This window comes from Melanerpes formicivorus, unplaced genomic scaffold (genome assembly GCF_026170545.1).
Source record: "Melanerpes formicivorus ecotype bairdi unplaced genomic scaffold, bMelFor1.0.p_v2 SCAF_17, whole genome shotgun sequence".
NCBI classification, from domain to species: Eukaryota; Metazoa; Chordata; class Aves; order Piciformes; family Picidae; genus Melanerpes; species Melanerpes formicivorus.
In genome coordinates, this window is record NW_027142369.1 from 15,984,694 (window position 1) to 16,011,205 (window position 26,512).

General features: G+C 46.1%; 1 protein-coding gene across 4 annotated transcripts in view; it reads left to right on the forward strand.

Annotated features, from left to right (window-relative positions):
* MAP4K5 (mitogen-activated protein kinase kinase kinase kinase 5) overlaps positions 1-25,682 on the forward strand; it is an 89,280-nt gene extending 63,598 nt beyond the window's left edge. For 2 of the 4 annotated variants that reach the window (XM_068149123.1, XM_068149122.1), the window contains exons 15-33: positions 179-237; positions 1,355-1,419; positions 4,579-4,677; positions 5,384-5,426; positions 6,892-7,102; positions 8,182-8,279; positions 8,376-8,417; positions 9,564-9,648; positions 9,740-9,819; positions 10,765-10,825; positions 11,903-12,017; positions 12,120-12,178; positions 14,095-14,198; positions 14,557-14,734; positions 17,193-17,261; positions 18,438-18,530; positions 20,419-20,489; positions 20,732-20,787; positions 22,134-25,682. In XM_068149123.1, coding sequence (XP_068005224.1) covers positions 179-237; positions 1,355-1,419; positions 4,579-4,677; positions 5,384-5,426; positions 6,892-7,102; positions 8,182-8,279; positions 8,376-8,417; positions 9,564-9,648; positions 9,740-9,819; positions 10,765-10,825; positions 11,903-12,017; positions 12,120-12,178; positions 14,095-14,198; positions 14,557-14,734; positions 17,193-17,261; positions 18,438-18,530; positions 20,419-20,489; positions 20,732-20,787; positions 22,134-22,221 — 1,676 coding nt within the window. In that variant the 3' untranslated portion in view covers positions 22,222-25,682. The remainder of the gene's footprint in view (positions 1-178; positions 238-1,354; positions 1,420-4,578; positions 4,678-5,383; positions 5,427-6,891; positions 7,103-8,181; positions 8,280-8,375; positions 8,418-9,563; positions 9,649-9,739; positions 9,820-10,764; positions 10,826-11,902; positions 12,018-12,119; positions 12,179-14,094; positions 14,199-14,556; positions 14,735-17,192; positions 17,262-18,437; positions 18,531-20,418; positions 20,490-20,731; positions 20,788-22,133) is intronic. The other 2 variants (XM_068149124.1, XM_068149125.1) reach the window with 2 other exon arrangements.
* Positions 25,683-26,512: the final 830 nt, after the last annotated feature.

The window sequence follows — 26,512 nt, forward strand, 5'->3', positions numbered from 1 at the left end:
CATTTTGTAGGCAGATTCAGTCTTGTGTACATAACATTTGGATCTGTTACAACCTGTGTTTCACTGTAGTAAGCACTGGAGGAGAGCTGTGTGTAGTAATTTGTAGATAAATTGTGCAGTGAACTGCAAATTAAAAGAAGGTTGTGTGTGTTAAATTTGACTTTGTTATGTGTTGTAGTTGACAAGCTGCAGTTTGAGCCACCTCTGCGGAAAGAAACAGAAGCTCGGGATGAAATGGTAAGGAGAAGTGTGGGGGTTTTTCTTTCATTAAATCAACATCATCTCTTCCCTGTCTTGTGGTTCAACTCTAAGCAGAATGTCTCTGAAGTATCATCAGAAGACCACTCTAGGTCCCCAGACAGTTGCTATATTCTTCAGAAGGCCCTCCCTGCTTTGTGCAGGGTCATGCTCAGATGAAAAAATGAAACCAACAACAATTAATTTGATAATGTAAAGAGGCCTCTCAGCATTTGAGTCCCTGATCTTCCCATCACCAGAGTTTATTTGCTGCTTGTTTCTTGGAAGGCCTCCAGCTTGCACACAGCCGGTTTTGCCCCTGTGAGCTGCTGCTGTTTGTCCCAGCCCTCACCAGTCTATCACACATCAGCTAATGGATGTTCCTTGGGCTTAGGATGTGCCCATGTACACAAAGACTCCATTTTTTAATAACTGCTGTGAACAGCAGCAGCTGCCTTTACTCTGGGTTTGGAGACATCAGTGCTCAGCACTCCAGCAAACCCCCTCTCCTGTTTTTCCACCAGGTGGGTACAAGCTCATCTCGGGTTTGAGTGTGATTGATGAGATCTCTACATTTAATTAACAGCGAGGTCCCCTCCACACCATGTCTAGTAACAGGAATGCTCCCAAGCGCTGCTGATGGCATCTCATATGAGTTTGAAGGTCACTGCAGCATGTTCTCTTCCTGGGAGAATCTGGGAAGTGCCCCGAGTAGAAAATCCTTACTGAGTTTTTCACCACTTGATACTGGCATTAAACCCAGGTGGAGGAGTCACCATCCCTGGAGGTGTTCAAGAAGTGTGGACATGGCACTTGGGGACATGGTTTAGTGGCCATGGTGGTCTTAGGTTGGAGGTTGGACTCAGTGATCTTAGAGGCCTTTTCCAATCCAAACACTTCTGAGAGTCTATAAACCATTCCCAGGTGCTGCTTGTGAATCCAAGTCTAAGAAGATAATTTTTCAGTTGTTCCTTTACAATCAGATTAGATTTCCCTTGGGTTTACTGCTTATGGGTCATTCTGGAGGGCTTGGCAATCTCCCAGGCATCTTCACATGCTGTGGCTAAGGTATTTCAGTTGCACAGGGGGATAAAAATGACAATTTCTGCATTTTCAGGTTGTAGCAGCTGGTGCTGACTTTGCTTCGCATTGGAATCCTTTTGTTGATGGTGGAAGCAGCAAGTAAGTACAGAGATTAAAACCATCTTTTATTTCTGTGACTTAAGATGAGAGTTAAGCAAGAAAAATTGAGCTATGGTAGAAAATTAACCCTTAAGACCTAATCCACTTTAATATTTATGAAATTAAAGGAGCCCTCCTTCTGCAGTTGGCTGGTCATTCTCTTAGGGAGTGGGGTTTAAGCCCTTTTAACCAGCAGCAGAGGTTGGTGTAAGCTTTTTGTTGCTCCCCAGCTGTAGATGTTAAAGGAAATGTAAATTTATGTCCAGCACACTGAAATAATGCAGCCAAAGGCAATTTTCTGAAGCAAAGCTGGAAACCTTGCTAAGGCTGAATTCAGGATCCTGCATCAGCCTTGCACTTCTGAGCTGTGGTTGTGGTTGTGACATCCTGTAACACTGCATGTTCACAGACCTGCAGTCTGGGCCTTGCAAGAAAAGGAAGGAGAAAGCTGTTCTGAAGGCATTCTCCAAGGCTCAGTGCTGGGGCCAGTTCCCTGTAATATTTTTATCAGTGATGTGGACGAGGGGACTGAGGCACCCTCAGTAAGTTTGCAGAGGACACTAAGCTGGGAAGGAGTGTTGATCTACTTGAGGGTAGGAAGGTTCTACAGAAGGACCTGGTCAGGCCGGATCAGTGGGCTGACGCCAATGCGATGAGGTTCAGAAAGGCCAGGTGCTGGGTGCTGCACTTGGGGCACAACAACCCCGTGAACACTCCAGGCATGGGGCTGAGTGGCTGGAAACTGCCCAGTGGAAAAGGGTATTGGTTGACAGCCATCTGAAGATAAACTTGCAGTGTGCCCAGGTGGCCAAAAAGGCCACCAGCATCCTGGCCTGGATCAGCAGTAATGTGACCAGCAGAAGGAGGGAAGTCATTGTGCTCCTGTAATCAGCACTGGTGAAACCACACCTTGAGTACCAGCTCCTTTTTTTGGCCCCTCACTCCAAGAAGAACATTGAGGTGCTGGAGCTTGTCCAGAGAAGGGCAACAAAGCTGGTGAAGGGTGTGGAGAACAGGTCTGTGTTGCAGCACACTCAGAACAACTTCACAACTGCTTCTGCTGTGCATTGTCTGGTCTCGAATACAGTCACGTCCTGTTCGGGCTGAAATGTTGTAGGTGTAGATGTGCTGTGACTGAGCTCCCCTGGCATAAAGCAGGCCTGAAGTAAGGGAGCAGAGCTCTGTCCAAGCTGGGACTAGGATCTATTAGCTTTGTGGCTCCTTTTTGCTGCAAAATACTGCATTCTGCCTTTAAAGACAGTCTGGATTTGCAGAGAACCTGGATGTTCAGCAATGCTGCTGCACATATGTTAGGAAAGATGGTATTTGAGTTGAAATAATTGCTCAGCCTGAAGAGCCTGTTTCCCATCATTATGTGGAACCGAGCAGCAGACAGTGAGTGTTTCTGTCCTCTTTTTATTTTTGTGTTGCAGATAAAGCCTTGCATAAGCTGTCAGCTGACATTACAGCCCCCTGGAAAGCTGGCTGTGTCACTGACATCACCCATGCTTGGGTCTTTTTAAGTTCAACCTCTTTTTTGTTCTCGCTCTCATTGTAGTACAAGCTTAGGGTGGGTTTTTTAGGTCCTGCAGTAACGACAGCAAGTCCTTTCCTTCCTCCTCAAGCTTTGTTTGTGTGACCCTGAGGAGCTGCAGATTGAAGGTTTCTCTGCAGACAGCTGGAATCTGCAGGGTTGAAGAGCAGGGAGGGAGGGAAACTCCTCCTGTCAAAGTGATTTCTTGTTTTGATTCTGTTTCTGTAGCCTTATTACCAAGGTGTATTAAAACCAGACTTAATGTAGCTGTAGCAAATGTTTTCCAGGCTATAGCTGGGTAAATAGATGCAGACTTAGGATTGAAAAGACAGGCATAAAGTTACTGGATGGTGAATCCATGCTGCTTACTTGGAAACCACTTCCAGTTGGAAAGATAAACAGGAAATGCACAGCTCCTCTGGCCCAGCAGTTCTGAGGAATGCCAGGGGTGTACAGAGAGGATGTCTGCTGGGGGGTTCTCACTTTTCCTGCCCTTTGACTTTTATCAGAGTGAAGGGTGATTGGTAGTCTCAGATTGCATTGGGTTGGAACGGACCCTCAAAGATCATCTTGTCCAAAACCCTTGAAGTCAGCACCGACACTTCCAGCTAGATCAGGCTGCCCAGGACCACATCAACTCTCATCTTGAGTATCTCCAGGGACAGGGCCTCGACCATATCTCTGGGCAACCTGTTCCAGTATTTCACCACTCTCCTTGTAAAGAACTTTCACCTGATGTCCAACCTAAGAGAGACACAAGTACCATGAGAGAGACATAGGCCTGCTAGAGCAAGTCCAAAAGAGGCCACCAAGATGATCAGAGGGCTGGAGCACCTTTCCTATGAAGACAGGCTGAGAGAATTGGGGCTGTTCAACCTAGAGAAGAGAAGGCTCCAGGGAGACCTGAGAGCATCCTTCCAGTACCTTAAGGGAACTAGAGCAAGGCAGGGGAGGGACTGTTTAAAAGGGCTTGTAGTGATAGGAGGAAGGGCAATGGTTTGAAACTGGAGCAGGGCAGATTGAGGTTGGATATCAGGAGTAAGTTCTTCACAATGAGAGTGGTGAAATACTGGAACAGGCTGCCCAGGGGTGTGGTTGAGGCCCTGTCCCTGGAGATACTCAAAATGAGACTCAGTGTGGTCCTGGGCAGCCTGATCTATTTGGAGGTGTCCCTGCTGACTGCAGGGGGGTTGGAGAAAATGATCTTTGAGGGTCCCTTCCAACCCAGTGCAATCTGTCAATCTGTATGAAATGTCAAGAGATGGGACAAGCAGAAATAGCCTCAAGTTGTGCCAGGGAAGGCTTACGTTGGACATGAAGAGCAACTTCTTCTCCAAAAGGGTTGTCAAGCCCTGGAACAGGCTATCCAGGGAAGTGATGGGGTCCTCATCCCTGGAGGGATTTCAGAGCCGTGTAGATGTGGTACCGAGGGATATGGTTTCAGGGTGACTGGGCAGTCCTGGGTTAACAGTTAGGCTCTACGATCTCAAAGGTCTTTTCCAACCAAACCGATTCTGTGAAATGAGAAAGGGCTCAGTGCAGTGAGTAGGAGAGGGAAGTGCTTCGTTTTGAAGAGGGCTGGGAGGTGCTTGTTGTGAAACCAATGACATCACCCCTCGGTTTAGTCGCACAGGCCAACCTCGGAGCAGAGCTCTTAATCGTATGAACATTTCACCTAGGGGACTGCTTACAAAATGTGGCGATGGGATGGAAGATATTGAAGAGTGAGTGGACCTCCTTCCTGTGCAGTTGTGTTTGACCCCCTGTGGCGCTCGCTAAAGCAGGCAGCCTTCTGGCAAAACCTCTTCCCTTAAAGTGCTGCAGGCAGCTTTGCCACTCATCAAAAAGGGAGGGCTGGCTGTACTCAGAGGTCTAATACATGCTTGACTGTTCAGCTGATCCTCAGGAGAATGTCTGCAGAGCAATGCTTCCTTCCCTCCCTCTCCTTCCTGAGGTTGTCTTTGAGTGCTTAATGCTCTAAAGCAGATGCTGTGTTGATTAATCCATCGATCATCAGCCAAGCCTGGTAAAGACAGGATGTGAATATGTTCCTGCAGAGCTCTGGTGGAGTATGTGCAGCTCCTCTTGTGCCCAAACATTGGTTTGATCCAGAAGGAAAGCTGCAAGCTGCACCAAACTAGTCTCTGAATGTACATTTCTTTGCTAAATCCCAGTAGCCTTCATCAGAGGTTGCTCTGTAACCTTGGCATTTCTGAGAGCACAGGAGTTTGTCAAGCCCCACCACTTCTAACACAATTAACGTGCTTTTCCCCCCTCTCTCTTGGACTTGTAGTTTAACCCTGTTAGTGCAAAAGCTGTGACCCATCCTTCCCGTGCCTCTTGCTTGTCTTAATTGGCAGTCTGTGTTCTCCAGTAATTCTGTTTGTGTTGATGGTTTGACTAAGACAATGCTGCACCTTCTCATTGTAGATCAACACTAAAGCGAGCTGGACCACCTCCTCTACCTCCAAAGGTAAGAGCTGGTGGGCTTTAGGAATTACAGCCAGCAAGCAGCTTGCCCAGAGAGGGGGTAAATACTTCATCCCTGGAAACATTCAAGGTCAGGTTGTACATGTTGGAGAACAACTTTGGAATCTTGCTGGACAATAAGTTATTCATGGGCCAGCAATGTGCCTTTGGAGCCAAGAAGGCCAATGGGGTACATTAAGAAGAGCGTGGCAAGCAGGTTGAGGGAGGTTCTCCTACTCTACCCTGCAGAGGCCACATCTGGAGTATTAGGTCCAGTTCTGAGTTTCCCAGTTCAAGAAGGACAGGGAAATGCTGGAGAGATTCCAACAGAAGGCTGCAAGAATGATGAAAGGACTGGAACATCTCTGTTATGAGGGAAGGTTAAGAGATCTGGAGCCATTTAGCCTGGAGAAGAGCAGCCTGAGAGGGGATCTGATCAATGCTCATCAAGAGCTAAAGGTTGGGGCCATGGAGAAGGGGCCAGTTTCTTTTCAGTGGTGCTCTGTGGTAGGATGAAGGACAGTGGACACAAACTGGAACCCAGTAAATTCCACCTAACATCAAGAAGAACTTCTTTGTTGTGAGGGTTCTGGAGCCCTGGAGCAGGCTGTCCAGAGAAGTTGTGGAGTCTCCTCCTCTGGAGAAATTTCAAACCCGCCTGTGTGGTCTGCCCTAAGTGATCCTGATTTAGCTGAGGAGTTGTACTAGATGATCTGCAGAGGTCCCTTCCAGCCCCTATCATTCTATGATTCTGACACAGCTCTGAGCCACCTGCTCTAGTTGCAGATGTCCCTGCAGACTGCAGGGACTAGATGACCTTTAAAGGTCCCTTCCAACCCAAACCAGTCTGTGATTCTATTCCATGAAGCCCTGCTTGTGCAGCCTCAGCAGCACCTCTGTCTGACGCTCTCAGCAGGTTATAAACTCTGTTAAATTCCATTTGCTAGCAGACTTTGGGCAGCTTCCTATTTTATGCTGACTTGCAGTCTGCACCATCTCAGCCTCTGGGGACTTGCAGCCTTGTAGGCCACCCTAGACAAAGTGACTTGTAGGTATTTTCCCCAGCATGCTTCGTGGGATGTCCTCTTGTTCAGCATTCTGCCTGCTGCTGTGATTTTCCATCTGACAAGGAATCTCATAGACAGTTCTGCTGTCTGGTCTTTTTTCAAAGACCAATGTGGTTTTTGTGTGTCTAGAAGCAGCCTGATTTGTATTAAACTAGTCTCAAGGCCTTGGAAGAGGTTTCCCAGAGAGGTTATGAAAGCTCCAAACCTGGAAATGTTCTAAGCTATGTTGGACAAAGCTTTGAGCAGCCTGGCATAGTGGGAGGTGTCTCTGCCCACAGCATGGGGGTTGAAACTAGATAACCTTTAAGGTCCCTTCCAACCCAAACTGTACTATGACGCTATGAAGTTCCTTCTTCCAGGTGCCATTTCACAGGTAACCTCCACCTCTGTGGTTTGTTGCAGCCAAGAATAAACAGTTACCCTGAGGAAAACCTTCCAGATGATGAGAAATGTCAGACCATAAAACATTTCCCAGACGCACAGAGCAGAGCTCCACCAGCTCACAGGAGACAAAGTATCCCAGTTTGTGGAGCTCAGACTGATTCTTCTTCAGTTGGAATGACCAGCAGTATAAGCAGCCCTGGATTGCTCACAGCTAGATACAGCGACCTAGGTAAATGTGTTACACGTCCTAAAGGTGCCTTGCTTCCTCTGGAAGGAAATCTGGACTGGAGGCAGCTGTGTGCAGCAGATTTCAGTGGTTTTCTATGCAAGCAGATCATGAGGTGCAGCTTCCTGGGTTGCATCAAGGGGAGTGTGGCCAGCAGGTCAAGAGAGGTGATTCTGCCCCTTTACTCTGCTCTTGTGAGACCCCACCTCAAATGCCACATTCAATTCTGGTGTCCCCATCATAAGAAGGACACAAAATTGTTGGAGAAAGTCCAGAGGAGGACCATAAGGATGATCCAAGGGCTGGAGCACCTCTGCTATGAGGACAGGCTGGGGCAGCTGGGGTTGTTCAGCCTGGAGAAGAGAAGACTCTGGGGGCACTTTATAGCGGCCTTTCAATACCTGAAGGGAACCTACAGGAAGACTGGAGAGAGACTTTTCATAAGGGTGTCTAGCAGCAGGACCAGGGGGAATGGTTCTAAGCTGAGGGAGAGTAGGGTTAGACTGGGTTTTAGGAAGAAGTTCTTCAGTACGAGGGTGGTGAGACTGAGATGGGTTGCTCAGAGAGGTTGTGGATGACCCCTCCCTGGAGGTGTTCAGGACCAGACTGCATGAGGCCTTTGGCAGCCAAGTCTAGTTGAGAGGTGTCCTGACCATGAAATGGAGGTTGGAATAGGTATCTCCGATGTCCTTTCCAATCTAAGCCATTCTGTCATTCTGTGGACGCTGGTTCGTAGAGGTATCACCCATGGTGGAAACATCATTCCCTAAAGACTCTCAGCCAGTCATACCATTCCTGTTCCCTGCAGGAACAGCATAAAACCAACAAATGGGCAGGGGGATTCACCTGCAAGGATCTTGCCACAGCTTTATTCTTGATTTGGAGAATGAAAAGCATTAATTCCTGTGTGGCTTAGCATGTGGGAGGGTGGCCAGCTGTCCTTGGAAGGCTACAGCTACCTGAGAAGTGTAGATGGAAGTTTCAGAGTTCACTTCTCCACCCTGTGAGACACGGGGGAGAAGAGAGAATAGGACAGCAACTGTGTCAAGTGAGCTACAAAATGTGTCTGGGCTTCTTTTCAGGAAATGGGGAAGGGATGCTGAAACTCATTGAAGAAAATGCTGAAGGGTCTGGACAAATCCCTCAGCTGCCACGTAAAAAAGAGAAAAGAGATTTTCCTGTGAGTATGGCAACTCTCAGCCTGACCTCACTGTCGTGTTTGCTACTTTCATATCATGTGTGGGAGGAATTTTATGATCTTCCTTTCTTTCCACAGAAGCCAGCAATCAATGGTTTGCCCCCAACACCAAAGGTGCTGGTAAGAAATCTCATTTGCAGTAGCAGTTATTGGAAACCTACTGTCATGGCAGGACAGGGGACAGAGACAGGCTGAGAAACTTGGGGCTGTTCAAACTGGAGAAGAGAAGGGAGACCTTAAAGCAGCCTACCCAGTACCTGAAGTGGGCTACAAGAAAGCTGGGGAGGGAATTTTTACAAGGGCTTGTAGTAATAGGATGAGGGGGAAATGGATTGAAGCTGGCAGAGGAGAGATTTAGACTGGAGATTAGAAAGAAATTCTTTCCAGTGAGGGTGGTGAGACACTGGAACAGGTTGCCCAGAGGAGTTGTGGATGCCCCCTCCCTGGAGGTGTTCAAGGCCAGGTTGGATGAGGTGTTGAGCAACCTGGGATGGTGGGAGGTGTCCCTGCCCATGGCAGGGGGTTTGGAACTAGATGATCTCTAAGGTCCCTTCCAACCCAAACCATTCTGTGTTTCTATGGCATGTGTAGATTTTCTGGGTGTAACCAGTTACTTTTCATGTACTCAATCCATAATATTTGTTTCCTTCTCTTAAAAACTTCCTATCACCATTTGGTCTGGATGTGAATGGTTGGATCCCTGAGTTGTGATCTCCAGTGGCAACCTGTGTTTAGTAACCCTTTCTTCACTGAAAGGCTTCTCAAACACTGGAACGGGGAGGTGGTTGAATCCCCTTGCCTGGAGGTGTTTAAAAGCCACAGAGATATGGTGCTGAGGGACATGGTTTAGCACCAGCCTTGGTGCTGAATGGTTGGACTTGATGATCTTAAATGTCTTTTCCAAACCAAGTGATTCTGCCCAGGGGAGAGAGGTGACAGTGATGTAAGAGGGTGTTAAGTACTTCAACATTATAGCTTTTTTCCCCTTCATATGTCATTGTTACAAGCACTCAGCATTGTTCTTACACAGTGGGTACTTAAAGTGGTCCATATCATTTTTATATTCTTATGTCATATCTTACAGTGTTTCTTAATGGACCTGTGAGAAGATTTGGAATGCTCCATTGTAGCTTTGGGGGCAGATAAGTTTGTGTCTGAAACGAGAGCAGTGGTGTGTCCAGATCTGTGCTAGGTGGGCAAATGCCAGCAGAGAAAATGCTTTATATTGTAAACTCATGTCAGGTTTCACTTTTGGTGGTGTTTCAGATGGGAGCCTGTTTTTCCAAAGTCTTTGATGGTTGTCCTTTGAAGATTAATTGTGCCACGTCCTGGATACATCCAGATACTAAAGGTAAAGCTTTCTGAGGTTTGTATTTTAAACCCACCTGACAACAAAGTGGTGATGAGCTGGTGGCATCATCCATTTCTCTTTGTTTGTTTAGACCAGTACATTATCTTTGGCACAGAAGAAGGCATCTATACTTTGAATTTGAATGAACTTCACGAAGCAACAATGGAACAGGTGACTTTTGGTGTTCTGAACACACGGATTTGGGGACATTTTGAAGTAAGAACGTTTGGTGTCAGAGGGATGGTGAGGATTAGAGGATAGATGAGAGATCAGGATTTGTGGCACAAAGTGGTTTGCATCACAGCTAGAAATGGAAGTGGAAAATGAATATTTCCCCCACCTAGCTGATGCTTTGGTTACTGCTTCTGTAACACTGCTGCTGAAGGAGCTCCTTACTAAAACGCCCTTCTTGGCGACAACTACCTGTCCTTCCTCCTCCACTTCATCTCCACTAGATGGCATATGGGTTCTCCACTGGCTGCTACCGAAGCTCTCAGCCATTGAATTCAGCTGGCCTTGTTATCACAAATGAATACACACTTGCTTCTCTTTCCTTGGGCTCTCAAACCCTTTCTGAAACCACCTCATAAATCCACAGTGTTATTAAATCTGTCTTGTTAGACTCAGGAGTTGCAGAATGTTCTTGGAAGGGAAGTGTTGGCAGGTGCTGAAAATGGCAGTTGCTCAGAAATTCTGATGTTTCTTTTTTTCCTCTCTCTCTCTCCTGGCTTTTGTGTGGTTCAGTAGGTTTCTGTAGCCATGGTAGCCTTCTTTTTCTGCCTGTCATTCCTGAGCAAGCTGGATCATTCTATCTGTGATATCCCAGCCTTGCCAGTTGTCCCACTTCAGATCCATAGTGCTAATTAAAAGCTAAAGCAAAAATCACCTTTTGCAAGTTTCAGGTGTAGAGCAGGGAAGAAATGAAAACTATTTCAGACAGAGAAAGTGGCTAAGGAGGGTCCAAAAGAGCGAATTAAAGGGGAAGCAGTAGTTGGAGCTGGGGGCTTCTCCAGTGTTGATCCCTGGAGGAATGGTGGTGCAGGTGGAGCAGGCAGAGAAAGCCATTGGTGGGAATCCCTCTGTGTTTCTATTAATGGAATCATTTTCTTTCCTCAGTTATTTCCTCGCAAGTGCACCTGGCTGTATGTTATCAATAACACCTTAATGTCCTTGTCAGGTAGGTACAAGCAGAGGGAAAAGTGAGAAAAGGATAACTGAAGAGAAACATTCAAAGTCTTCATTCAGTACATTGAATTTTGGTTGTACTGAGGTAGAAAACTGTGCATTGTCCCCTGTGTTTGTATGGGAAGCTTTGCTTCCAAAGCGGTTTCATGCGAGAGGCTTTCAGAGATGAAGCTGATTGTTTAGAACCTGGTTGTTCAGAAGTGGGAGAGCAGAGCCAGGGGTCTGCAGTGGCCCAACATATTTTTTGTTATTTATTTCATTGTAATTAGTTTTGAAAAGCTCAGCACTTGGTATTGGTCAAACAAGAGTTACAGAATCCCAGTATGAAGGGTTTGGAAGGGACCTCTGCAGCAGGGTCTGCCACAGCAAGTTTCCCAGGATCACAGTGTCCAGGTGTGTTTGGAATCTCTCCAGAGAAGGAGACTCCACAGCCTCTTTCGGCAGCCTGCTCCAGGGCTCCAGCAGCCTCACAGCAAAGAATTTTTTCATCCTGTTCAGATGGAACATCCTGGGTTCCCGTTTGTGCCTGTTGCTCCTTGTCCTGTCCCTGGGCACCGCTGAGAAGAGTCTGGCCCCATCCTCTTGCCCCCACCCTCTTGCCCCCACCCTTTAGCTCCTGCTGAGCATTGATCAGATTCCTTCTCAGGCTGCTCTTCTCCAGGCTTAACAGCCCCAGGTCTCTCAGCTTTTCCTCCTCACAGAGATGCTCCAGGCCCCTCAGCATCTTTCTAGCCTTCCATGGACCACTGGTGGTGATTTATAGGTACAGAAAGCATCCTGATGCAATTAATTGTTGTGCAAATGCAGCCTTCTAAAAATGTTTTCATAACCCTGACTTTCAGAGCTGCTTTAGTGGTGCTGAAACGAACTTTGAGCTGAATGCTTTGTCTTCTCCATGTGCATTAATATTGTCTTGGTTTTGTTTTCCTTCATCACTGGACTTGAAACCCCTAACACATGTGGCCTGATTTCTAGAAGGTAATCTTTTGGATACAGAAATCTCTCTGAACCATGCAGCTCTCTGCTGGAGGCATGGGTGCCACCTCAGTTGTGCTTTCCTCTCTTACAGGGAAATCCTTCCAGCTCTACTCCCATAATTTAATAGCTTTGTTTGAACAAGCCAAGAAGACAGGATTAGCTGCTCATATCCAAACCCACCGCTTTCCTGACAAAATATTACCAAGGTAGCAATCCCTCACTTCGTTAACAAGTGCATGTTGCCATCGACACTCTGTGCTGTTGAAGGGCCTTCCACTGATGTACTTTTGCCATCATTGTCGTTCCAGGAAGTTTGCCTTAACGACAAAGATCCCTGATACAAAAGGATGCCACAAATGCTGTATAGGTGAGTAGCAGACACTCAGCTGGTGGGTTTGTTCCCCGGCCTCCTGTCTTCAACCCATTTACTTTTAATAAGCTCATAGTTGGTCCATTAATCAGAAAGCAGCATGGCTGTGGTGCTTCTTAGTGCTGTGCCTGGCTGCTGCTTTCCTTCTCATGAGTGTAGGGTAAACATCTAAGTGCTACTCAGGGCAAAGGCATTTTTCAGCTCAGCTCTTAACCTAGAGCAAGGTCCAAAGGGAAATCCTGGGCTGTTTGGGATCACTGGCTTCAGGCTGCCACCAGACCTAACTGGTTCCTGTGACATGCAGCCTGCCTGCGACTGTAATGCTTGTTACAGGATCCCAGATTGCTGCACCTACACAAACACCCTTTCTGCTTTGGATCAAGGCTTGACCTTTTAGTGAGGCTAACTCAAAAAGAGTCTTTTCCACACACACAAAAAAAACTTTTTCCAGACAAAAAAGCACATCTTTTTCCACAAAAACCAAAAAAGCATTTTATTTCCCCACAAAAAGAGTTTTTTTCCACAAAAAAAATCTTTTCTACAAAAAAGAATCTTTCTCCATTAAAAAAACCCAGAATCTGTCCACACACAAAGGAGGAATCTTTTTCCACACACAAAGGAGGAATCTTTTTCCACTACACACATACACAAAAAAAGGGAATCTTTTTCCACAAAGAAAGGGCTGGATGTGAATAAAAATGATGTCAGCTTGGGGAGGAGTGAAAGCTGTTGCTCAAGTGTGGGACATGGTTTAATGGCTGTGGTGGTCTTAGGCTGAAGGTTGGACCCTATGATGTTAGAGCGCTCTTCCCCACCAAAACAATTCTATGATTCTAAGTTCTGAATGCACACAGAAGTTAAAGCCTGTGAAGTTATGGATTTGGCTTTGGCTTCAGTGACTTTCAAACAGGTTTGGGCTTTCTGCAGGCTGAATGTCCTGTTGGAGTCTGGCCCTAATGCTGGGTCAAACTCTACCTTTCGGCTCTTAAAAATGCTTAATCAGGGTAAAAAGTCCCTAGTTGCAAACTTGAATATCCTCTTTATCTCATAACAGTGTCTACAGTATTACAAGTTATTCCTGAAGGCCTGCTTGGAGGAGGCCTTGAGCAACCTTGTCTAGTGGAGGGTGTCCCTGCCAATGCCAGGGGGATTAGAACTAGATGATCTTCGTGGTTCCTTCCACCCCAAACCATTCTATGTACATGTGAAATCAGGCTGGTCTCACACCCAACTGAGCTTAAAGCAATCCCCAATGCGTTTATCCCATCACTGTATTAGCTGTCAAGGCTCATGGGGAGTTACAGGCCAGCTCTGCTGCTTGGGAATGTTTTTATTTCCATCTCAACTTGACCTAGACCTTTCACTCCTCCTGCTCACCCAGCCCCAGGGAGGAGGTGGTACAGCTTTTCTGGCCACTCAGCATGTGACCTCTTTACTGGGACTCAAAGAATGTTAGTGGTCATTAATTACAAATATAATTTGAGTTTATCTGGAATGTAGCAGAGTATTAAGCACCATGGATATTTGAGTGGCAAGCCAGAAGGCTTGGGTAGGGTAGGGCCAGATTTAGGCCGGGGCTGATTTAGACTGGAGATTAGGAAGATACTCTTTACAGTGAGGGTGGTGAGACACTGGAACAGGTTGCCCAGGGAGGCTGTGGATGCTCCCTCCCTGGAGGTGTTCAAGACCAGGTTGGATGAGGCCCTGAGCAACCTGGTCTAGTGGAAGGTGTCCCTGCCCGTGGCGGGGGGGGGGGGAACCAGATGATGTTGAATGTCCCTTCCAATCCAAACTATTCTGTGAATCTAGCATGAAACTGATGCTATTTCTTAAGACAGCTGTAGGGGTTTTGTTCCAAGTGTGCATTGAACTTCCAGGACTTAAAAAGGTTCTTTTTTGTTTATTTTACACAGTACGAAATCCATACACAGGCCACAAGTACCTGTGTGGTGCACTGCAGTCTGGAATTGTTCTGCTCCAGTGGTATGAGCCCATGCAGAAATTCATGTTAATAAAAGTAAGTGTTTTATTTTCCTGCAGGACATTGCATGTTAATCATTACACAGTTGTTGAAGTAACCTTTCCAGAGGTTGTAATGGAAAATACATCTCAGTCTAGTCCTTTTTGTGGCTTCTGAGCACTTGAAAATCTGGCTGGGCACATTTTGACTAAGAAAATCTTGTGACTGGAGTCAGTCAAGTGTTGGATCAAGCCCAGTACTAGGAAAAACAGACCAGCATGTGCCTCTGCCACAGCTCATGATGCCTCAGTAGCACTGAGAAACTCTTCCACATCTTTTACACTTTGTCCACTTTCAACTTTTTATTTCCAAGGTTAAAGGAAACTTTACAAATGCCATGTTCTGTCTTTTCCAGCACTTTGATTTTCCTTTGCCAAGCCCTCTGAATGTGTTTGAAATGCTGGTGATCCCCGAGCAGGAGTACCCCATGGTCTGCGTAGCCATCAGCAAGGGTACTGAACCAAATCAGGTAGTTCACTTTGAGACAATCAACTTGAACTCTGCTTCTTCCTGGTTTACAGAAATTGGTGCAGGTAAGACTGTGGGTCCTCTGGCTGTTTCTTTTCTGGTAACACACAGTAGAACATCCTGTCCTGGAACAGCAATAGTGTGGCCAGCAGGATGAGGGGAAGTGATCTGTGCTCCCCTACTGGGCACTGGCGGGGCTGCACCTTCAGTACTAGATTCAGATTTGGACCCCTCACTCCAAGGACATTGAGGTGCTGCAGCATGTCTGTAAGGGCCACAAAGCTGCTGAAGGGTCTGGAGAACAGGTCTAGTGAGGAGTGGCTGAGGGAACTGGGATTGTTCAGCCTGGAGAAAAGGAAGGCAAGGAGAGCCTTTAGCACTCTCTACAGCTCCCTGAAAGGAGGTTGTGGAGAGTTGGGTATTGGTCTTTTCTCCCAAAAAAACAAGTGATAGGATGAGAGGAAATAGCCTTAAGTTGTACCAGGGGAGGTTCAGGCTGTGCATTAACAGAAACTTCTTCGTTGAAAGGGTTCTCAAACACTAGAAAAGCTGTGCAGGGAGGTGGTTGAATCCCCATCCCTGGAGGTGTTTAAAAGATGAAGAGTTGCGGTGCTGAGGGACGTGGCTTAGCACCAGCCTTGGTAGACTTTGATAATGGTTGGACTTGATGATCTGAAAGGTCTTTCCCAACTAAAATGATTCTAACTGCTGGATACACCTCCCTCAGAAGTCATTTGGAAGCTCTTTAGGCTGGGCAGACTGATGCAGCTTCTCTACCTAAAGCTTACTGAAGCTGATTCCAAGGTTTTCTTGGGATGAGCAACCAACTTCACTGTAAATGGTCTTTCCTAGAAGACTTTGCTTTTAGACACATGAAGACAAATGTTATACTTCATACATTTGCTGCACTAGTAACACAGACCCTGCTGATGGGGTTCTCATTTGTTACTGCATTCTATCTCCAGGGATCAATCTTCCTGCTCTCCCCCCTTTTTTTCTGCACCAAGACTCACATGGATACATTTGTCTCCATCCTCCAGCCCTTGGGGGAGGCTTGTCCTCTTCAGCTGGTTATTAATAAGTAGAAGACTGTGTTTTATCTTGAAAAGCTTGCTGATATCTTGCAGATGCTTTTGTTGGAGATAGTTGTTTTTACAAGCTGTACCAACAACCTCATTAATAAAAACTATTAAATCTATTCTAATATCAGCACAATAGCCTTTCCAGATGTGGGTCTATGGGAAAAGAGCAGAGGCTGGCTTTTTAAGGAGCAAAGATTTCTTTTAATGATTCTTTTTGCTCATTTTCATGCCTCTTCATGAAGGAACTTGAGTTGCTCTGCTGGACTGTGACATAAAATGTATTTTCTGCTAACAAGCAGTAGTGGTTTCATATTGAATGCTGCTTTGAACTGCTAGGTTTGTCCTTAGCCCACATACTCCTCCCAGAACATTCCAGGATTAGAATAACCTTTATTAGAATAAACCAAACCAGGTTGGAAGAGACCTTCAAGATCATCGTGTCCAACCCATCAACCAATCCAACCCACCCAAACAGCTAACCCATGGCACCAAGCACCCCGTCAAGTCTCCTTCTGAACACCTTCAATGACGGCGACTCCACCACCTCCCCGGGCAACCCATTCCATAGCGCAATCACTCTTTCTGTATAGAACTTCTTCCTAACATCCAACCTGAACCTCCCCTGGCGCAGCTTGAGACTGTGTCCTCTTGTTCTGGTACTGGGTGCCTGGGAGAAGAGACCATCATCAGCCTGTCTACAACCTCCCTTCAGGTAGTTGTAGAGAGTGATAAGGTCACCCCTAAGTCTCCTCTTCTCCAGGCTAAGCAGCCCCAGCTCCCTCAGCCTCTCCTCATAGGGCTTGTGTTCCAAACCCCTCACCAACTTTGTTGCTCTTCTCTGGACTCGTTCCAGCAAGTCAACATCCTTCCTAAACTGTTGATCATACAGCCTTAAAGAAATCAAGAGAGTAACAAATACTGTAGATTGCCAGGCACTGGAACAGGCTGTCTAGGGAGGTGGAGGAGTCATCATCCCAGGAGGTGTTCAAGAAACATGTGGACATGGCACTTCAGGACATGGTTTAATGGCCATGGTGGTCTTAGGCTGAAGGTTGGACTTGATCTTAGAGGTCTTCTCCAACCAAAACAATCCTATGATTCTATAGCTCTTGATCTGGGCTCCCCAGTTCAAGAGAGACAAGGAACTACTGGAGAGAGTCAAACGGAGGTTAATAAGATGCTGAGGGGCCTGGAGCATCTCTGTGACAAGGAAAGGCTGAGAGGCTGGAGAAGAGTAGCCCCAGCAGGGATCTTCTCAGTGCTAATCAGTAGCTAAAGAGTGGGGGGCAAGAGGATGTGGCTAGACTATTTTCAGTGGTGCCCAGTGACAAGCAGCAACTACAGAAAACCTGTAGCTGAAAAGGCTGTTGAAAGTTGTAGGGGAGGCTGAGACCAATTTTACAATGAGAGATTAAAACAACCCTGTTTTCTTTTCCCCAAGGCAATCAGCAGTTAGATGCCATTCACGTCACGCAGCTGGAAAGAGACACTGTCCTGGTCTGCCTGGACAGTAAGTAACATGTCTCGGTTGGGCAACTTAACTACACCCTCTGCAGAACTCGCTCTGCCATGGCTGTTGATTGTTAACTCTCCACAAGTTAATTTTTCTCCCTTCAGTACTAATTTGTGCTGGAATATTTCTGAAAAGACAGAGTTGGGGTCAGTGAGGTTTTGGGTTGATTTTTGGGATTCCTCTTTCCCTCTTCATGTTTGTATCATTTCTGTTTCTTTTCAAAATGAAAAACCCAGGTCAGAATCAAACAGATTGCCAGTCAGAAGGTTTCAACATTTCCTTGGAAAAAGGAACATCTGCCTGTTGCATGTGCTGGCAGCACAGAGAGCTCCTGCTCCATCATACACATCAGCACTGCACACACACACACAATAAGCACTGAGATGACTGAGAGGGGACCTTCTCAATGCTCATCAATATCTAAAGGATGGGGGGCAAGAGGATGGGACCAGACTCTTTTCAGTGGTGCTCAGTAACAGGACAAGGGGCAGCAGGCACAAACTGAAACCCAGGAGGTTCCATCTGAGCAGGAGGGAAAACTTCTTCACTTTTGAGCCTTGGAGCAGGCTGTCCAGAGAGGTTGTGGAGTCTCCTCCTCTGGAGGGATTCCAAACCCACCTGGACACTGTGATCCTGGCCAAGTTGTTGTGGGTGACCCTGCTTTAGGGTGCCTTCCAATCCCCACTATGCTGGCATTCTGTGATACACAGTAATTATAACACTTGACCCCTCCCTGGGGATTCAAGGCCAGGTTGGATGAGGCCTTGAGCAATCTGGTCCCTGCCCATGGCAGGTGGGTTAGAGCTAACTGATCTTCACGGTCCCGACCAGCCCAAACCATTCTATAAATCCATAGCTCTCATGAATCAGAGGTTAACACCTCAGTGAGAACTGTGCAGTGACTTGCTCTGCCTAAATTTCCAAACTCTCTGTTGGATTCACCATTTGTTACTTGCAGGAAGGCTCCCAGTGGAGTCTAAAAACACATGGAGTCTATAAGGAGGTTTTCTATATTTACTTTCAGGGCCAAGGATGCTCTTGGATTCATGTTAGGCTAATACTAGACGCTGGGGTTTTGTCCCTGAAGGAGGGAATTAGCATTTTATGCTTAAAGCTGTCAGTAATCCTTTCCAGCACTGAGTTTTAATTCTTGTTTTTCTCCTTTTCCTTGAGAATTTGTCAAAATTGTGAATTTACAAGGGAAACTGAAGTCAAGCAAGAAATTGGCTTCTGAGCTGAGCTTTGATTTCTGCATCGAGTCAGTGGGTAAGTGATTTGCTTCTCTGTTGTCTCTCAAGGACTTCAGAATTTAGAGGGATGAGTGTTGAAGGGTTTTCCATAATCAAGACTGGCCCAGTGCACCCAGTGGGGCCTGATGCTAAAATCTGTGCACATCAGGATATTTTGAGCTGTCTTCTCTCCGCTGACATGCTTCAAGAATTGGGGCTGTTCAGCCTGCAGAAGAGAAGGCTCCAGGGGGACCTTATAGCAGCATTTCAGTATCTGAAGGAGACTACAGGAAGGCTGGGGAGGGACTGCTTAGAAGGGCTTGTAGTGGTAGGATAAGGGACAATGGTTTGAAACTGGAGCAGGGTAGATTTCAATTGGAAAAACTTCTTCACTTCAGAGCCCTGGAGCAGGCTGCCTAAAGAGGCTTCTTCTCTGGAAAGATTCCAAACCCACCTGGACATTGTGATCCTGGGCAACTTGCTGTGGGTGACTCTGCTTTATTGGGGGGGCAGACTGGATGATCCCCAGAGGTCCCCCCATCCTCCACAATGCTGGAATTCTGTGAACAAGCTCTCAGACATAGCTACCTAACAGAAGTTTAATAATTCCATGTGTCAGAAAGTGAGCTGCTTTCTGGAATCAGCGTCAGCAGAGACACAACTTGCTTTTGTTAGCAGTTCTGTTGAACTTGCTTTTCTGGGTTCTTCAGGCAACTTCCCTTCGGGGGATTTTTGATGAAGGTATTTTGTATTTTAGCAGCAGGTGGTAGAGCAGGACACATGCTTTTATACAGCATTTTGATTTAGATATTTCACAGAACTGTGATTACAGAGCCCAACCATCAACCCAAGACCACCGTAGCCATTAACCCGTCGTGAAGGAAGGTCCTTTTAATGGAGGCTGTGATTGTTCCCTAAATTCTGACATGTTCTAATTAACTGCTGTACTTGTATTGTCCTACATCTCCTGCTGAGACTTGCACAACATGGCTGGACCATTTCCTTTTCCTTCAGCTCTGAAGGAATTCGTAGGCAGAAGCATTTAACCCAAAGCCTTCTGCTTACCAGCTAAGACTGAATAGTGTGAACAGCTCCAAGTGGTCTCTTGGGAATTCAGAGTATTAAACAACTCCTCCTGCTCTGATTGTGAGGTTGAGAGGAGAGTAGCAGGTGAAGATCAGTCTGAAGCTGTTGTGACAGACATTGCTCTGAGGATTCTGCTGAGTGCCTTTGTTCTGTCTGCTTAGGACATGGTCAGTACTGAGCAGAGACAAAGTGTGACCGGAAGGAATAGTAAAGGAAAAGAAGTAGGATTTAGGAAAACAAAGCATGGCGTAAACTATGTTCCTGTGACACTGCTTAAGGAACATCAGGCTCCTGATAATTTTCGGCAGTCTGGTAATTAAATCGTTCAGAGCTGGTAGTGTTCTGTCTCCTCTTTGGCCCCAAATGGAAGACTCCTCCTGTTTTTCATACTCCTGTCTATTTTGAAGTAAATGTAATAAATCATTTCCACAGTGTTTTGGCTGGCAGCATGTTTGTACACATCCTGCTGTGTTCTCCAGGATCATTAGGGAAACAACAGCCCAGAGAACAGAAGGGAAAGGCAGGGAAGGAAAAGCCAAAGATGCTTCTCATGCCCTGGCAAATGAAGTCTGAGTGGTGTGGTTTGGACTGCATGTTAAACAGTAATGTGTGCCTCAGATCCAAGGAGTCATTTCAGTCCAGTTTTTCTACTTGAGTTTGGTTCTTGTAACAGCCATGGTGGTCTTAGGTTGACAGTAGGACTCAGTGATCTCAGAGGTTTCTTCCAGCCCAAACGATTCTGTGATTCTGCCAGCTGTTCAAGTCTCACTGTGTTCACTCCACACGCTTCCCCATCATCACTCCTGGTTCTGGCCTGATGTTGTGTTTATCCTTTGCAGTGTGCCTTCAAGACAGTGTGCTGGCCTTCTGGAAACACGGCATGCAGGGCAAAAGCTTTAAGTCAGATGAAGTAAGTAACCTGTCAGGCTCTCCAAGTTTAATTCCTTCCTCTTCCTTATTTACCACTTGATCCTTTGGCCCGCCTCACTGCTTCCCTAGGGAAAATGGTTGTGCTTTAGCTTCCTGGTTGCTTTCACTGACTTGCCTGCACAGTAAAGCTCACACACATCAGCCAGCTCTTTCCAGCTCAGGCCCGTAAATTTCATTCTGGCCACTGAAATGAATCTTAAAGTCTCCACGTTTTTCCCACAGGTCACCCAAGAGATATCAGATGAAACCAGGGTTTTCCGCTTACTGGGATCAGACAGGTAACTACCTTGAGGAAACCTCAACCTTTTCTTTAAACCAGCTTTCCCCTTCCAGCTGGAACTGGCCTCCAGCCCACCACAGATCCCTCTGGATCTGTTTCTGCCTGCCGCAACCAAAAATTTAGTTAGAGCTTGTATCTGTGCCCAAAATTGTTGCTGAGAGCTCCCCACTTTCCACTGCAGAGGCAGAAGTGTGAACACAACCACAAGTGTGTAGAGATAAAGAGTGAGGAGATGAGCTACAGGGAGCAGTGCGAGCAGCCTTTGGCTTGTGGTGAGCCAATGCCCAGTGCACCTCTGGGAAGCCTGCTCCTGGCTTGGATTTTCCTGGTGGACTGTGAATTATCTTGGCAGCTAGTTAAAAATAAAACCTTCTCTCCTCTGGACCTTGAGGTCTGGCTTAGGGCAACTTTTAATGCTTGGTGGCCTAAATTCAAGCACTACCCCAACATCCAGGTGATGCCTTTCAGCTACAGAGGCTGGGAAGAGAAAGGAAAAATCCCAGACTGGTTTGGGCTGGAAGGGACCTTTAAAGTCCATCTAGTCCAAGCCCCCTGCAGTCAGCAGGGACATCTGCAACTAGAGCAGGTTTCTCAGAGCCCAAAACACCCTGACTTGGAATAATTCCAGGGATGGAGCATCTGCCACCTCTCTGGGCAACCAGGGCCAGGGTCTCACCATCCTCAGTGTCATAAAATTTGTTCCTTAGATCTACTCTAAATCTCCCTCTGTTAGTTTAAAAGATTATCTGGTTCCAACCCTCCTGCCATGGGCATGAGGAGAACTGTTTAGGTTAGTGGCTGATGTTTATCACATGTAGGAGGTATAAACATACTTGGGCTACAGATGATAGGAGGGTGGTGTCTCCTGACAACACTCTGGCCGTAGGATAATTTTCCAACAGAAGCAGAGAACATAGCTTGTTGCCCTTCTCTGGATCTGCTCCAGCACCTTAATGGCCTTCTTGGAGTGATAAGCCAAAAACTGAACCATGTATTCAAAGTGTGGCCTCACCTGTCCTGAGTACAGAGGGACAATCACTCTTTGATCCTGCTGGTCATGAGTGCTGTCAGTTTGGAAGAGGTCTGTAACATGCTACATGTGCCTGTGGTTCAGAGGGGCAGAATCTGGTTCTAGAAGCTGCTTGTAGTCCCCTGTTCCTTGTATCCTCCACTGCAGTGCTGGAAAATGAGGTAAAGAATAAATATTGAAGATATTTAAGAGAACCTACATCCCTCCATATGCAGGAACCTGTGAGCAACAAGTTTGTTCCTCCTCAGTAGTTACCTCAGGTGCTTTGTCTCTTGCCACTAACCATTTTGGGTTCTGTTTGTGTTTGGTTACAGAGTGGTGGTGTTAGAGAGCAGGCCAACAGAAAACCCAACTGCCCACAGCAACCTCTACACCCTGGCTGGACATGAAAATAGTTACTAAGCAACAGTAACCCAACACAGACAACAGAGTGGATTTGCCACGGGAGGAACAAAGCAGCTGTAGAAGTTCAGTGACTGTGACTTCACTGTTTTTCTCTTCTTGACACCTAAATGATGTTGTTTTAGGGTGGAAATCAATACATTATTTTTATTTTTTTGCAGCTGGGAACAGCTGGTTCTGTCTCTTGCCACTGTGTGGTTGGTTATATCGAGTTTGCTTAATAAAAGCTATGAGGTGAAGAGCCCTTTACTCCTTAGTTGTAGGGAAACAGAGCCTTGAAAGAAAAAAAACCACAACAATTGAAAAAAAAAACCCAACAAGTTGCGCAGTACAGGTGCCATAAACTGTTAAATATTTTCCTTCTCCTTGGATTTTCCTCGTGTTCTGTAGATAGAGATCAAGTGCTGGCTGTTTCCCTGTTTTATACTGAGTCTTATTCCTAATAAACAAAAAGATTTGTGTAGGAAGTTGAAAGGACCTGCAGAGCTTTCTTGGTTTTGAATCTGCCATTGGGTATGGCTTTGTATAATAGACTTATTTAATCCTTATTTATTAATCTGCTGCTAGAACGGTGTGATGTATCTAACTTTTAGCAAAGGAAGGTTGCAGAGCAGCTTACAATTTGTTGGTATTTTTACCACTGTATAAAGATTTGATCCCTTTTTTCCCCCCTGTTCTTCTTTTCTTTTTTTCCCTTGTATAGGGGTGTTTAGTGCATTCTCCAGGGGTGTGTTACAGCGTTGGTTGTAAAGAAAACCAAGCAGTTTTGTACGAGGAAATAATTTTGTATTGATTTTTTTCTGCCTGCAGAACTGCCATAAAAAAAGGGATTTTTGTTGTTGTTGTTGTTCTTCTTATCTCCTAGATGTAGGAGGTGTGTTACACAAAATATTGATAGCAGGCATGTTGCTCCTGGGTGGGTGTGCACAATATGTGTGTGTGAGTGTGTCTGTTAAGGTGCCTGGCAGTGTGTATTTTATATATATATATATATATATATTTATATATATATAAAAATGTCCAAAATATATAGGCTTTATTTTCATAAATTAGGGATAAACCTGGTGAGGTGAGGTTGGAAACTGGACCTGGTTGTCATCCTTAATGAATGCAAGTATCATGTAGCGAGCTGCCCACGACGTGTCCTTTATTTGTACCGGCCCAGAGGGGGAATCTCACCATAGCTGAGCGTTCCAGCTGTGCTCTCTTCTTCAGCCAGACAGATGTTTGGGGATGTTCCCAGCTGTGTCGTACAAATAAATATGATAAGAGTTAGTATTCTATAGTCAAGCTTCTCATCACTTTTTCCCTGTATTGTCACCTGCATTTTTCCTTCTCTTTTTCTTTCTCCATTAGAGTCGCATCGGTTCCTTTTGTCTTCCTCATTGATTCTAATTCTTGAGGTACCATAAAACACAAACAGTGACTACAGGATAGCATCTGGATTTACTACCTCATGTTAACCTGCATGTAAGGGATCCATAGGCAGGTGTAAGGATCCATAGTTGGATGTAAGGGATCCATAGGTGGGTGAAAGGATCCATGGGTGGATGGAAGGATCTGTAGGTAGGTGTAAGGATCCAGAGGTGGGTATAAGGATCCATGGGTTGGTGTAAGGATCCATGGGCGGATGTAAGGATCCAGAGGTGGGTGTTAGGATCCAGAGGTGGGTGTAAGGATCCATGGGTGGAGGCAGCCGCAGCTCAGAAAGATTGAAGGGTTTGAAATTAAATCCTACCTGCTACCTGGGCAGTGATCTTCTGCCTGAGGGAAGGCAGGTTAGAAGCTTCACACGATTTTAACACAGCAGTGAAGCTGAGCGGCCTGTCCAACAGCTCCTGACAGCAGAGCCCCAGTGGTTTGATCTTCAGCTGGAGACCTCAGGAATGAGGCACCGGGTCGCCCGCTGAGGCATCAGACAACACGATTCATAATTTAACACCCAGGGAATTAACTCGGCACACGTGATGGCTCAGCAGTGCCTCTCCGTTACTGGGTACAGCTGGAGCTTGGTGGTGTGCAGAGGGTCTGGAAGGAAAATTTAGTGCACAGCTGAGCATGTTAGCCACTTGGCATTGTCATTCAAAGCTAATTCTTGTTACTGACCTGGTGTTTCAGTCAAGTTAAGCTTTACAGTTCTGAAAGCATGGCAAAGCTTAATCCATTTTAAGTGTACAGACAAACTCTGCAAATCAGTCCACACAGACTGTGTTGGAAGTCATCAGCAGTGTTAGAAGCAGGACCTGTTAATTTTTGTGTCTTAAAGAAATTGAGTTCTCTAGGACTGAAATTACTTCTCCATAGGTAACAGTGACTGGTGATTAACCCTCAGGTGGTGCAACTCCCAGTCTCCAAAAAGCCTTAAAATGAAAATCAAGACAAAGTGAAGGACCAGGTGTAGATGTTGTAGAGCAAATGCTTTCACTTTACTTACCTCATTCACTGCAAACAATTTTTGGCATCATCTTGGAAAACACTGAAAAGGGTGTAGAAGTTTTAAGAGATTAGAGAAATCTGTAAATAAAATAAGGGATATTTATGGGGAGTAACTGGAGTAAATAATGATCAGGTTGTGATGCTGTCATGAGCATCAAGTGCTGAACTGAAAGCCTTCAAATGACGTGAATGACTGGTGATGTGCTGAGCCATCATGAACCTGGGAAAGTCCTCACAGAATCAGACCTCCTGTTGGGTTTTCAGCTGTTAAAGAATTTCTGATGGCACATTCTGAAATGCTTTGCCCAGTCTGGTTTTATAGAGGGTGGCGTTTTTGGAGTGATCTGCAAGATACTGTTTTCCTAGTGTAAAACCTCACTCCTTACTCTTAGGGGAGTAGAACAGGAGGGATTTGTATGTCCGATAGCTGAACCAGCCAGTCTCAGTGACTCTGACTAGTGTAATTTGTATTTTTGTTTCAGTTAGTCTGCTACTGTCTGTATTTCTGTCTGGTTTTGTGACATTTCAACCAGGGTTGAGAAAGCCTAGTGTGTGGGGTTGGGAATTTGTCAAGCCAAAAGCTTGCTCACCCCCTTCTTACTCTTGTGACAGCGATTGAAGTGTTAGTTATTTGATGCACAAGGTTCATGTATTCAACTTGAAAGCCTTAGAACAGGCTTAAAACTGCTCTTTGAAGTACAAACAGGATTTGAAGAGCAGCCTGTAGATTAATCTCTTGATTTCCTAACCAAATCCGTTGTAGCTGAGAAACACAACTGCAGTTGTGATGACATCTCTTCAAAAGATGAAAGGTACAATGCACCAGTGAGCCACTGTGTCTCTGAACAGAAAGTACAAGACTGGGAGACTCTGAAATATACTTTTTTAACCTTTTTTAGTTGGTAGATTGTAACTGAGGCTCTAACTGCACTCGTTCCAGTTTGTGTAACTAGCCTTTGTTCGACGTAAAGTTCTGTTGCGGTTCATTTTCGGTCTATGCCAAATAAACTCTGCTTTATTTGATACCTAGGTGTGGTGTGGTGGCCTTGCTGGGAGCAACACCTGATTAGACATACCTCGAAAGAAGTAAACTGGTCTCCACCCAGGTTGTATGACAGGTGGTAAAAAAGGGCCTGATCCAGGGCGGGCCACTCTGCTCGATCCTTCTGACCACCTGGGAGCCACATGGCATGTCCTGTGTGCAGCAGATCAGTGGGAGGAAAGGGAGCCTTGGGGTAGCACAGAAACGAGAAAGCAGAGCAGCAGTGGCAAACTCCTGCCAGCTTCATGCCACAAAGATGAACAGAGGGCTGTAGCACATCCCCTGTGGGGACAGGCTGAGAGAGCTGGGGCTTTTCAGCCCGGAGGAGGGTCCATGGAGACCTTGGAGTGGCCTTCCAGTACCTGAAGGGGGCTACAAAAGAGCTGGGGAGGGACTTTTCACAAGGGCTACTAGTGATAGGATGAGGGGGAATGGATTGAAGCTGGAAGAGGGTGAGGGTGGTGAGACACTGGAACAGGTTGCTCAGGGAGTTTATGGATGCCCCCTCCCTGGAGGTGTTCAAGGCCAGGTTGGACAATGCCTTGAGCAGCCTGGTCTAGTGGAATGTGTCCCTGCCCATGGCAGGGGGATTGGAACTGGATGATCTTTAAGGTCCCTTCCAACCTCTAAGCCATTCTGTGATTCTTTATACTCCAGCACTGCCCATTGCCTGGAGTTACCATGAACACTTGTGAGTTGTCTGGCTCTAAAGGAGGGTTGCTTAGAATAACAAAAGGTGAACATGAGCATTTTATGCTTCACCCTGGACACAGCTGAGTCTCAGCAGGATCTACAGCTGTTATTATATAAGTG